Source organism: Crotalus tigris, unplaced genomic scaffold, assembly GCF_016545835.1.
Source record: "Crotalus tigris isolate CLP2741 ecotype Arizona unplaced genomic scaffold, ASM1654583v1 scf7180000021179.819088, whole genome shotgun sequence".
Taxonomy (NCBI): domain Eukaryota; kingdom Metazoa; phylum Chordata; class Lepidosauria; order Squamata; family Viperidae; genus Crotalus; species Crotalus tigris.
In genome coordinates, this window is record NW_024098385.1 from 129952 (window position 1) to 143949 (window position 13998).

General features: G+C 42.9%; 1 protein-coding gene across 1 annotated transcript in view; it reads left to right on the forward strand.

The window, feature by feature from the left end:
• Positions 1-13998, forward strand: part of SMAD6 (SMAD family member 6) — a 49446-nt gene that overhangs the window by 14876 nt on the left and 20572 nt on the right. Inside the window, exon 3 of the mRNA XM_039369658.1 lies at positions 327-404. Coding sequence (XP_039225592.1) covers positions 327-404 — 78 coding nt within the window. The remainder of the gene's footprint in view (positions 1-326; positions 405-13998) is intronic.

Genomic DNA, 13998 nt, shown 5'->3' on the forward strand with positions numbered 1-13998 from the left:
GTTTTGGATTTGACTCCAAAAAGATGTTTTTGAACTAAAGTATAGAATCTGTCTGCACCTTTTTAAAGCAGCCATGTCCTTCCTCAGATGGCAAAATCTCTGCTTCCAGCTGTTTTCTGGGATCCCTGGAAACTATGTGGCTGCTTTATGGGAAAGTAGGCAAGTCGTATGAGTGCTCCTTCCTTTCCTTCACACTGTAGGTGTGAAGGCAGCTTTGGGGAATTGAATCAGAACCATTGGGCAGCCCTTGTGGGAATGCTTCTTGGGATGGTAAAATGATTGACCATCTTGGAAATAACATGTCCCTTTTTTCCTCTGCTTCCTAGACCTTTCAAATTCCACATTGTCCTACACTGAGACGGAGGCTACAAATTCGCCTAATGTCATCACCAGAGACTTTTCTGGTAGGTAGATCTTTAAATGTGTGGAATACAATGTCGTTTTTTTTCTTTCGGAAGAAAAATACCTTGTGTACTAAACATCTATGGAGATTCTCAGTCACCCAGGTCATGGTTGTCCTAAAGGCATTTTTTCAAAAGGCAACTAGACTGTCTTTGTTTTTCCTTTAAGATGTTTCGCTTCTCATCTAAGAAGCTTCATCGGTTCTGAAGAACCAAAGAAGCTTCTTGAATGAGAAACGAAACGTCTTGGAGCCAAAACCAAGAAAGTCCAGTCGCCTTTTGAAAAAGCACCTTTGGGACCTTGTGTACTAAAACAGCAACAGAGGTGGTCCCAATGTTAAATAACAAGAATCAAGATGCCTTCACAAGAAAAAGCTAGTTAATATATAAGTAGTCCTTGACTTACAATAGTTCACTTGGTGACCATTCAAAATTATGACAGCACTGAAAAAAGTGACTTATGACTCTTTTTCACAGTTAAGACCATTCTAGTATCCTCACAATCACGTGATCAAAATCCAGATGCTTAGCAGCTGGTTCATATTTATGATGGTTGCTAGCGTTCCAGGGTCACGTGATCCCCTTTTGTGACCTTCTGACAAGCAAAGCCAATGGGGAAGCCAGATTCACTTAACAACCATGTTAGTAATTTACCAACTGCAGTGATTCACTGTTGCAAGAAAAGTCGTAAAATAAGGCAAAATTCACGTAACAATTGTCTCTCTTAGCAATATAAATTTTGGGCTCAATTGTGATCGTACGTCGAGGACTACTTGTACTTCCTCTCTTGCAGGATCTCTTAACATGGACTTGGCACTGTGGATCACTTGCTGATCCCAATAAGAGGTCCCCATGTTTATATGCCTTCAGCACTGGTACTGTTTAACATGTGCAAAATAACGCATTCTGTCAGGACAGGGAAAGCATGAAATACATTCTAACAAACTCTCTTAGCTCCAGAAATCTGCATTTGTCAAACTCGTTAAGAATTAACAAGGAAAGAAAAGAAACATATTTGATGGTGGTACTGAAAACTAGTAAGTGATCTGTATCTTTCATAGCCAATGGGTGTTCCTGAAATAGATTGCAAATGTGTTTTGTGTAAATATTTCCATTTATCTGAATAATTGTTTCTCCAAAAATATGCTCATATTTGAAAATAAGCTTCAGCTGGTTCTGTTTGTAACCTGAAGCTTGATTCTTGAGAAGTATTTCTGAAATATTAATAATTTGTTTATTTTTTTGTAGGAAAGAATAAACCCCAACCCTCCTGTATATTACTTAAATTGCTAGTAGATTTTCCTACTGAATATAGTATATTACTGCTTTGAAACACATACAAATGCACATGTGTGTGCATGTGACTTCTATACGCACAGACATGCATGTCGCCTCTCCTGTTTCAAAAAATGTCCCTGCCCTGTTTTTAGCAAGGAGTCCAGTAATGGTCTTCCTGTTTTTCAGGACTCTGTTTGCTCAGGAACTTCGATAGCTTCACTCTCACCCTTCTCTTGTTATTGTTTGTGAAATTGCCAGTGTAGGGAAGTAGGGGGGGAAAATCACATTACTGATTTTAAGTCCTTTTTTGAAAATGTGCTTTGCAGGTTTGTGTTTGGTTTATATTTAGAGTTCACTAAGATGCTTGAGGGTCCTTCGTTTGTTGCCTCATAAATAATGTGGTTCTTGGTGATTTGTATTTGGAGTCTTGCACGGAGGAGGAGGAAAGGTAACGTAAAGGCTAAACAAGCCCCCCTGAAGTTTGGCTCTCAGGGAGGCTGGCAGTGTTGATGGGGGGGGGGCAGAGCAGAGGGGAAGGGGGTGAGAAAGTGGCCCTGGTGGATCCATCCAGGCCATCTGCTGAGGGGTCACTGGCTGTCCCTGAGGGCAGTTTGGCCCCTTAGTCACAGACAGGCGCACAGCTTGGCAGATGCTGAGGTTAGAACTGCACTTCAGGTGGACTTATAACCACAACTGAGTCCAAAATTTCCATTGTTAAGCAGAAAAGGCAGTTGTTAAATGATCTTTGCCCCATTTTACCACCTTTGTTGCCACAGTTGTTAAGTGAATCACTGCAGTTGTTAAGTTAGTAACACGGTTGTTAAGTGAATCTGGCTTCCCCATTGACTTTGCTTGTCAGAAGGTCGTAAAAGGGGATCGCGTCACCCCTGGACATGGTGACTATCATAAGTATGAGTCAGTTGCCAGTGTCTGAATTTTGATCACGTGACCAGGGGGATGCTGCAACAGTTGTGTGAAAAATGGTCGGAAGTCACTTTTTTCAGTGCTGTTATAACTATGAACGGTCATTATACAAACTGTTATAAGTCAAGGACTACCTGTATACCTTTTGTTTTTCGCAGCCTCAGCATAGGAACATGATATTCCATTATGTTGTATTTCAGTACAGATCCTTCTCTGTGGGTGAACTTTAATTTATCCACCCTGGAACGTTTCCTGCTCATTGCAATTGCTCCTGAAAGCTGCTGGAGCTAATGAACTCCTGCAAATGTGTTGCTTACTCTAAACATTTGGAAATTTAAGATCCAAAAAGGGCGCTGGTCCGGATTCTACCATTCCCACAGCCTTGTGCTCAGGAAACAGTAAAGCCTGAGTGATGCTCAATGCTTTTTCTCTCTCTCTCAAGATGGATTGTGTGCCAACTCTGAGAGGAAAGGTTGAGGAAGCTTCCAGAAATTTGATTCCAGCGTGTAGGAATGTGAGATATTTTTTGGGCCTCAGGAAGGGACATGTGCTTGCGTGGTATAACTCAGCCTGTCTTGGCTCCTGACTCAGCTCTGAAGCTCAAGTCAAGATTCTGACCACTGACCTAGAAGGGGGGGAGCATAAGGCACTTTTACTATCAACTTTTGGAGGGTGAGATCCAAAACATTTTGTGTGACCCAGCGCTGATTCTCTCTCTTTAAATGAGCTGTGGATGAATGTTCAGATGCTCTTTACTTCCAGGGTGAAAGGTGGTAGATTCATGTGGCATCTCACTTTTGCATAACCATCAGAAGAAGGAAAAAGTGGGCTTAAACTTTTCTGCTAGAACAAAATAACAATCACTTTGTAACCAAAATGTTAGTGTAATTGGATCTGCCCATCTCCTACTGTGGAATTTCAAGTGGCTCAGCTTTTCATAAGAGTCTAATGTCTGTTATTTATCTTTCCCCAGTGGGCAGAGTTACATCTATAGGATAAGAGGCTTGCTGTGGTTTAACTCTTAAGTTGCTAGACTAAAGCAACAGTTGTGATCCGAGAGTGGTTTCCAAGATCAGCTTTCCTCGGTCTGGGAGGCAGCAGATGTGCTTTGGTTGAAGTTGCCCAGATTGGCAAGCAGAACGGCCAGATGCTGGCAGTGAATTGGTGGAACTGTACCCTCAGTTCCTTGGGCGACTGCCCTTTAGGGGAGGCAACATTGCCCAAAGGCTCTTGACATTGATCCCAAGCAGGGTCCATTGGATGAGTCTGATGAAGAGCTTGGGTCCTCAATAGAGACGTTGAAGGGTGGGACTTTGCCTTTCCTTTCTGGATGGGTGGGAGGGCAAACATGTTGCCAGGTTAGAATAGAATAGAGCTGGAAGGGACCTTCTAGTCCAGCCCCCTGCTCAAGCAGGAGAACCTATACCATTTCAGATAAATGTCTAGTCTCTTCTTAAAAATCTTCAATGATGGAGCATCCACAACTTCTGGAGGCAAGCTGTTCCACTGGTTGTTTGTCCTCACTGTTGGGAAGTTTCTCCTTAATTCTTACTTCTTGTCCTGCCTTCAGATGCTTTGAAAAATAATTTTACCCCCTCTTCTTTGTGGCAGCCCCTCAAATATTGGAATACTGCTATCTAACTGTTGTTGTACTTGCCCACCACCCCAACTGCGGGCTGGAGAATTCTGGGAGTTGAAGGCCATACCTCTTAAAAGTTGCCAAGATTGAGAAACTCTGCCCTATTTGAGCAGAAGACCCTGCTCTAACCTTAACCCTTTCTTTTTCCACAACCGCACAATTCATTACTGGTACTTTCAGGTAGAATGTGCCTAATGTTTGTTCCCAATGTCCCGTCATGCTCTGCAATAAGAGGAAAAGGTCCTTTGGGCATTTGAAAAAGCACTTAAGTTAGAAACACGGTTGTTAAGTGAATCTGGCTTCCCCCTTGATTTTGCTTGTCAGAAGGTCACAAAAGGGAATCCTGTGATCCCAGGACATGGCCACCGTCATGGGAGAACTGCTTTAAACATTTAATGTAATCCCCAGCAAACCAATAAGAATGTTAGTCAAGGAGACACAGGGCAGAAGATTCAGTCGGTGGCCTTGTAGTCTCCTGCCCTTGGCCCACTTTCTTCTACAGTATGGGGAGAAGATAGCAGAAGAAATTTCACCTACCTTCCCTGGCCTGCCTTTCATGTGTGGCCCATCTTTTGGGTTGGACTTAATGCATATTGGACCCAGGAATCCTCCTTTCCTCCCACCCACCCCAAATAATCCCCCACCGAAGAGAAGACTTGAAGAAAGCAAATTTGAGAGAAAGTTGAATATTCCCTTTTGTGAACCTCACTTTGTCCTTCGCAAAATGTTTATGGATTGCTTCGTTTGCCCCAAGTGTACATGGTCAGTGCAAAAGATACCCTCGGATTCCCATGTGATTGAGAAGCCATGAAGTTTGTCCAGGTCTAACTGGGAGGCTTTGGCAGGTATTGGACTGAGTCCAGCAGATCAAGATCCTCGTTCTCTCTGTTTACAGCCAATCCTGGTTTTTCAGTTCAGCCTATCTTGCAAGTTTGCTATTACAGGTAGTCCTTGACTTACAGCCGATCACTTAGGGACCATTTTGAACGGATCCTCTCAAAAGTACTTAAAACCTAGTTGCAATGCACCCACCCACAAGACTGTATTTTGGGCCCTTGGCAACTGGCTTGAATTTATGGCCGTTTGCATCAGGCACATGACCATGATTTACAATGTTTTTGCTGAAAACTAGCTTTTATGTCCCAGGGTTTTTGGCAAAACACCCCCTAGCAAGCAATGGGTTCGCTTAATGACTGCAGCAGTCACTTTACAACTGCATCAAAACAAGGTCATAAAATTGGGTTGGTGCCATGATGACCTGCTTCACTACCGACTTACCACAATAATGGGCAGTCTCCATTACCATCATAAATCGAGGAATACTGTACAAAAATAAAATGGAGATCAAATTGGGGTTCCCCTTTTCAGATGAAAGGTAGTATTTAAAGAAAGAAAAGCCCCTTCTATTTTCCCTCTCTGGTGTCATCTAACCTTCTCAGATTTTTTTTTTCTATTTCTGCTGAAAACAATACAGTTTGATGGGCAGGATTGTTGGTGCCATAAATTAGTTACTTTTTTAATTGAAGCTTTTAGCAATGTTCTTGAAAGGATCTGTAATTTGTGAATTTTCCCTATCCTTACATTACATTACATTACATTACCTCTTCACTTTCATTTTGGAAGCAGAAACAAAATCGGTAAGCTACATCGGGTGTGTTTGGACAGAATTCTTCACCAGGCAAGATGCATTTTGAAATGGAAAAACAGTGTGCATGGTGATTATGCCTTTGAATGTGTTTTTGGGGTGCCAAATTAGGAAATGCAGAACTGAGTAAAGGTTGTCCTTGACTTACAGCCATTCATTTGGTGATGGTTTAATGTTACGGCACTAAAAAAAGTGACTGATGTCTGTTTTTCACTTACAACCATGGCGTCTACAACCATTCAGTCTACCTCGGGAGTGTCTAGTCTTGTCAGCTTTAAGACCTGTGGACTACAACTCCCAAAATTCCCCAGCCAGCCATTCTGACTGGGGAATTCTGGGAGTTGAAGTCCACAAGTCTTAAAGTTGCCAAGCTTGGACATCCTGGTCTAAAAAGAAGAAATAGGGAATTGTGTATTGGATGGATCCTTTTTTAAAAAAAGTAGAAGAGGAGAAAGATGAGAAAGTTTAAACTTTCCAAGTGAAGCAGGCAAGAGAGACTCTGAAAAAAACGCTTGATGATTCCCAAAACCTTCTGACCTGAACAGAGGCTGTTTGTGAGGATTCAGCCCTGGGAAATGGCACCTACGGCTTCTGGTTAAGCTCTCAAAGCCTTTGAACAGCTGAGGGACTTCAGAGTAGATTCCTGGCCAATGCTTTGAGCTGTTCCAACCCCGTTCTGCACTCTCCACCCATTCCCCTTTCCGGGTTTTTGCAAACCAAAGAAGCCAAAATATTTGAAAGGCAAAAAGCAGCATTTTTAAGGCGGAAATGTATTACTCAAATTAATGCCCGGGATGCCAGCATCCCTCTCTTTGGCATTTGCTGTGAGACTGAGGTGGTGAGAGCCAGCCTGTTTGCGGGGGGGGGGGGGAAGAACATCAAAAGCTCAAGGACTCTGAATAAACCTTTCAACATTTTCTTTTTTAAAAAAAAATATATTTTATTAATTTTTTACAATAACAATCTTTAGTGCTTCGCGAACAATGTGTTGTCTGGGTTCATATATTTAAAACAATGATAATTAATTTCTACAATTAATATTTTGGTAATACAGTATATTTCCTGATCCTCTCTTATTCCTATAATATTCTCCTTTTGTCTACATTAAACAAATATAATTCTTAATATTTTCAGTACAAACCAAGTAGAATATAAACATTTTAGTATTTATGCATATAATAATAACATCAACATATAACATGTTTTTAATAAGCTTATAAGATGATTTCTATAAATATAAACCTTTGAATGTTTTCACTCTGCCCTCAATCCTGGTTTTCATAGTCTTCACGCTCACTGGTTCTCCTACATGCACACAACACGCATTTCAGTTTTTGCAAAACCTTCCTTGGTTCTCCAGGATAAGACAATGATATAGGTCAGTGATGGTGAAACTTTTAGAGACCAAGTGCCCAAACTGCAACCCCAAACCCACTTATTTATCGCAAAGTGCCAGGGCTGCATCAGCACTGTGGTGCCCTCAGGGGGGACATGGGGGGCGTGGCCCACTGGGTGGGCATGCCTGCAGTGGTCACAGCAGACTGGGTGGGCATGGCCAGGGCCAGTCCCTTGGCATCTCAAGGGCATTCCTGGGAGGCCACCGGCGCTTGCTTGCTCACTTCCTGCCCTGTCGCTTCCAAACGCCATGTGCCCACTGCTCTGGTGAACTCTGCTGGGTCAACGGCACATGTGCCCATAGAGAGGGCTCTGAGTGCCGCCTCTGGCACGCGTGCCATAGGTTCGCCACCATTGCCCTAGCCCTAAGTGGAATTTTCCTCTTATGGCATTTTCCCATCTGTTGTACCAGGAAGCATAGATACGGCTGGTTAGAAAAGTAAGTGCCCTACTAACTATAGCCAAGCATTCCAAATTTGTTGGTGATGTCCATTTTTCTCTATGAGTTCATGGTGACCTAACCCTAACCCTAAGTGGAATTTTCCTCCTATGGGATTTTCCCATGTAATTTACCAGGAAACATAGATAGGGCAGCCTAGAAAAGTAAGTGCCCTCCTAATCCTACCCAAGTGTTCTGAGTTTGTTGGCGATGTCCATTTTTCTCTATGAGTTCATGGTGACCTAACCCTAACCCTAAGTGGAATTTTCCTCCTATGGGATTTTCCCATGTATTTTACCAGGAAACATAGATGGGGCAGGCTAGAAAGGTCAGTGCCCTACTAACCATACCCAAGCACTCTCAACTTGTAGGCGATGTCCATTTTGCTCTATGAGTTCATGTTGACCTAACCCTAACCCTAAGTGGAATTTCCGCCTATGGGATTTTCACATCTATTGCACCAGGAAACATAGATATCCCTGGTTAGAAAAGTCAGTGCCCTCCTAACCATACCCAAGCACTCCCAATTTGTTGGCGATGTCCATTTTGCTCTATGAGTTCATGTTGACCTAACCCTATGTGGAATTTTCCTCCTGTGGGATTTTCACATCTATTGTACCAGGAAGCATAGATACGGCTGGTTAGAAAAGTAAGTGCCCTACTAACTATAGCCAAGCATTCCAAGTTTGTTGGCGATGTCCATTTTTCTCTATGAGTTCATGGTGACCTAACCCTAACCCTAAGTGGATTTTTCCTCCTATGGGATTTTCCCATGTAATTTACCAGGAAACATAGATTAGGGCAGCCTAGAAAAGTAAGTGCCCTCCTTACCATACCCAAGCACTCCCAATTTGTTGGTGATGTCCATTTTTCTCTATGAGTTCATGGTGACCTAACCCTAACCCTAAGTGGAATTTTCCTCCTATGGGATTTTCCCATGTAATTTACCAGGAAACATAGATAGGGCAGCCTAGAAAAGTAAGTGCCCTCCTAATCCTACCCAAGTGTTCTGAGTTTGTTGGCGATGTCCATTTTTCTCTATGAGTGCATGGTGACCTAATCCTAACCCTAAGTAGAATTTTCCTCCTATGGTATTTTCCCATGTATTTTATCAGGAAACATAGATAGAGCAGGCTAGAAAAGTCAGTGCCCTACTGTTAGTGCCCTCCTAACCATACTCAAGCACTCTGAATTTGTTGGCGATGTCCATTTTTCTCTATGCGTTGATGTTGACCTAACCCTAAGTGGAATTTTCGTCCTATGGGATTTTCCCATGTATTTTACCAGGAAAGATAGATACGGCTGGTTAGAAAAGTCAGTGTCCTCCTAACCATACCCAAGCACTCCCAATTTGTTGGCGATGTCCATTTTGCTCTATGAGTTCATGGTGACCTAACCCTAAGTGGAATTTTCCTCCTATGGGATTTTCCCATGTAATTTACCAGGAAACATAGATAGGGCAGACTAGAAAATTCAGTGCCCTACTAACCATACCCATGTGTTCTGAGTTTGTTGGCGATGTCCATTTTGCTCTATGACTTCATGGCTACCTAACCCTAACCCTAAGTGGAATTTTCCTCCTATGGGATTTTCCCATGTAATTTACCAGGAAACATAGATAGGACAGCCTAGAAAAGTAAGTGCCGTCCTAACCATACCCAAGCACTCTGAATTTGTTGGTGATGTCCATTTTTCTCTATGAGTTCATTTGACCTAATCCTAACCCTAAGTAGAATTTTCCTCCTATGGGATTTTCCCATGTATTTTATCAGGAAGCATAGATAGAGCAGGCTAGAAAAGTCAGTGCCCTACTGTTAGTGCCCTCCTAACCATACTCAAGCACTCTGAATTTGTTGGTGATGTCCATTTTTCTCTATGCGTTGATGTTGACCTAACCCTAACCCTATGTGGAATTTTCCTCCTATAGGATTTTCACATCTATTGTACCAGGAAACATAGATACAGCTGGTTAGAAAAGTAAGTGCCCTCCTAACTATAGCCAAGCATTCCAAGTTTGTTGGCAATGACCATTTTTCTCTATGAGTTCATGTTGACCTAACCCTAATCCTAAGTGGAATTTTCCTCCGATGGGATTTTCCCATGTAATTTACCAGGAAACATAGATACAGCTGGGTACAAAAGTTAGTGCCCTCCTAACCATACCCAAGTGTTCTGAGTTTGTTGGCGATGTCCATTTTTCTCTATGAGTTCATGGTGACCTAACCCTAACCCTAAGTGGAATTTTTCTCCTATGGGATTTTCCTATGTAATTTACCAGGAAACATAGATAGGGCAGCCTAGAAAAGTTAGTGCCCTCCTAACCATACCCAAGCGCTCTGAATTTGTTGGCAATGTCCATTTTTCTCTATGAGTTCATGGTGACCTAACCCTAACCCTAAGTGGAATTTTCCTCCTATGGGATTTTCCCATCTACTGTACCAGGAAATATATATAGGGCAGGCTAGAAAAGTCAATGCCCTCCTAACCATACCCAAGCACTCTGAATTTGTTGGCGATGTCCACTTTTCTCTGTGAGCTCATATTGACCTAACCCTAACCCTAAGTGGAATTTTCCTCCTATGGGATTTTCCCATGTAATTTACCAGGAAACATAGATAGGGCAGGCTAGAAAAGTCAGTGCCCTCCTAACCATACCCAAGCACTCTGAATTTGTTGGTGATGTCCATTTTGCTCTATGAGTTCATGTTGACGTAATCCTAACCCAGGGGTAGGCAACCCAAAACACTCAAAGAGCCATTTGGACCCGTTTCCCACCAAAAACAAAACACCGGGAGCCACAAAACCCTTTTGATATCTAAAATGAAGATAACACTGCATATATCCTTTTTTACCTTTATTATAGGTGTGTGTGTGTTTGTGTGCGTGTGTATGTATGTATGTGTATATGTGTATATTAAAAATAAAAGTAAAAATATGACATTAAAAATAAAAGTAAAAATATGACTGTTGGGAATATCCATACTGTTAAAACAATGATCACCAGGAGAATGCTTTAAGAGAATAAAATTACATACACACACAGGTAAAAAAAGGATATATGCAGTGTTATCTTCATTTTAGATGTCAAAAGGGTCCCTCTCTCTCTGTCTCTGTCTCTCTCTCTCCCTCCCTCTCTATCTGCCCTTGGTCTGCCACTCCTCTTCCCCCACTCTTTCTTTCTCTCTCTCTTTCCTCTCTCTTTCTCCCTCCCCCCTCTCTCTTTCTCTCCCTCTCTTTCTCCCCCCCCTCCTATCTGCTACTCACCTGGCAAGCTTCAAGCTGTTGTCCAACAAGCTCAGGGGTAAGCAACCTCGTCTCTTTTATGACTCATGGACTTCAACTCCCAGAAATCCTGAGTCAGCCTAGCTGGGCTAGCTAGCTCTCTCCTGCCCTTCCTGCTTCCTGCTTCCTGCAGAGATGCAGCAAAGGGAGGAGCTCCGCCCAGTAAGCTTTTCAGCTCCTCGGAGAACACTGTGAGTGCACGCTCTTTTACACATACACATACACACACACACAAAAACACACACACACACAAAGAGAGAGAGAGAGAGAGAGAGAGAGAGAGAGAGAGAGAGAGAGAGAGAGAGAGAGAGAGAGAGAAAAGCAGGGAAGCGCAATTGCCTCTCTCTGTCTCTGTCTCTCTCTGCAAAGGCAGAGGAGGCGGGGAGCCACAGGGGAAGGCTCAAAGAGCCACATGGGGCTCCGGAGCCGCAGGTTGCCGACCTGTGTCCTAGAATTTTCCTCCTATGGGATTTTCCCATGTATTTTACCAGGAAACATAGATAGAGCAGGCTAGAAAAGTCAGTGCCCTACTGTTAGTGCCCTCCTAACCATACTCAAGCACTCTGAATTTGTTGACCATGTCCATTTTTCTCTATGCGTTGATGTTGACCTAACCCTAACTGGAATTTTCCTCCTATGGGATTTCCCCATGTATTTTACCAGGAAACATAGATAGGGCAGGTTAGAAAATTCAGTGCCCTACTATCCATACCCATGTGTTCTGAGTTTGTTGGCGATGTCCATTTTGCTCTATGAGTTCATGTTGACCTAACCCTATGTGGAATTTTCCTCCTATGGGATTTCCCCATGTATTTTACCAGGAAACATAGATAGGGCAGGTTAGAAAATTCAGTGCCCTACTATCCATACCCATGTGTTCTGAGTTTGTTGGCGATGTCCATTTTGCTCTATGAGTTCATGTTGACCTAACCCTATGTGGAATTTTCCTCCTATAGGATTTTCACATCTATTGTACCAGGAAACATAGATACAGCTGGTTAGAAAAGTAAGTGCCCTCCTAACTATAGCCAAGCATTCCGAGTTTGTTGGCGATGTCCATTTTTCTCTATGAGTTCATGGCTACCTAACCCTAACCCTAAGTGGAATTTTCCTCCGATGGGATTTTCCCATGTAATTTACCAGGAAACATAGATACAGCTGGGTACAAAAGTTAGTGCCCTCCTAACCATACCCAAGTGTTCTGAGTTTGTTGGCGATGTCCATTTTTCTCTATGAGTTCATGGTGACCTAACCCTAACCCTAAGTGGAATTTTCTCCTATGGGATTTTCCTATGTAATTTACCAGGAAACATAGATAGGGCAGCCTAGAAAAGTCAGCGCCCTCTTAACCATACAAAATCACTCTGAATTTGTTGGCGATGTCCATTTTTATCTATGAGTTCATGGTGACCTAACCCTAACCCTAAGTGGAATTTTCCTCCTATGGGATTTTCCCATCTACTGTACCAGGAAATATATATAGGGCAGGCTAGAAAAGTCAATGCCCTCCTAACCATACCCAAGCACTCTGAATTTGTTGGCGATGTCCACTTTTCTCTGTGAGCTCATATTGACCTAACCCTAACCCTAAGTGGAATTTTCCTCCTATGGGATTTTCCCATGTAATTTACCAGGAAACATAGATAGGGCAGGCTAGAAAAGTCAGTGCCCTCCTAACCATACCCAAGCACTCTGAATTTGTTGGTGATGTCCATTTTGCTCTATGAGTTCATGTTGACGTAATCCTAACCCAGGGGTAGGCAACCCAAAACACTCAAAGAGCCATTTGGACCCGTTTCCCACCAAAAACAAAACACCGGGAGCCACAAAACCCTTTTGATATCTAAAATGAAGATAACACTGCATATATCCTTTTTTACCTTTATTATAGGTGTGTGTGTGTTTGTGTGCGTGTGTATGTATGTATGTGTATATGTGTATATTAAAAATAAAAGTAAAAATATGACATTAAAAATAAAAGTAAAAATATGACTCTTGGGAATATCCATACTGTTAAAACAATGATCACCAGGAGAATGCTTTAAGAGAATAAAATTACATACACACACAGGTAAAAAAAGGATATATGCAGTGTTATCTTCATTTTAGATGTCAAAAGGGTCCCTCTCTCTCTGTCTCTGTCTCTCTCTCTCCCTCCCTCTCTATCTGCCCTTGGTCTGCCACTCCTCTTCCCCCACTCTTTCTTTCTCTCTCTCTTTCCTCTCTCTTTCTCCCTCCCCCCTCTCTCTTTCTCTCCCTCTCTTTCTCCCCCCCCTCCTATCTGCTACTCACCTGGCAAGCTTCAAGCTGTTGTCCAACAAGCTCAGGGGTAAGCAACCTCGTCTCTTTTATGACTCATGGACTTCAACTCCCAGAAATCCTGAGTCAGCCTAGCTGGGCTAGCTAGCTCTCTCCTGCCCTTCCTGCTTCCTGCTTCCTGCAGAGATGCAGCAAAGGGAGGAGCTCCGCCCAGTAAGCTTTTCAGCTCCTCGGAGAACACTGTGAGTGCACGCTCTTTTACACATACACATACACACACACACAAAAACACACACACACACAAAGAGAGAGAGAGAGAGAGAGAGAGAGAGAGAGAGAGAGAGAGAGAGAGAAAAGCAGGGAAGCGCAATTGCCTCTCTCTGTCTCTGTCTCTCTCTGCAAAGGCAGAGGAGGCGGGGAGCCACAGGGGAAGGCTCAAAGAGCCACATGGGGCTCCGGAGCCGCAGGTTGCCGACCTGTGTCCTAGAATTTTCCTCCTATGGGATTTTCCCATGTATTTTACCAGGAAACATAGATAGAGCAGGCTAGAAAAGTCAGTGCCCTACTGTTAGTGCCCTCCTAACCATACTCAAGCACTCTGAATTTGTTGACCATGTCCATTTTTCTCTATGCGTTGATGTTGACCTAACCCTAACTGGAATTTTCCTCCTATGGGATTTCCCCATGTATTTTACCAGGAAACATAGATAGGGCAGGTTAGAAAATTCAGTGCCCT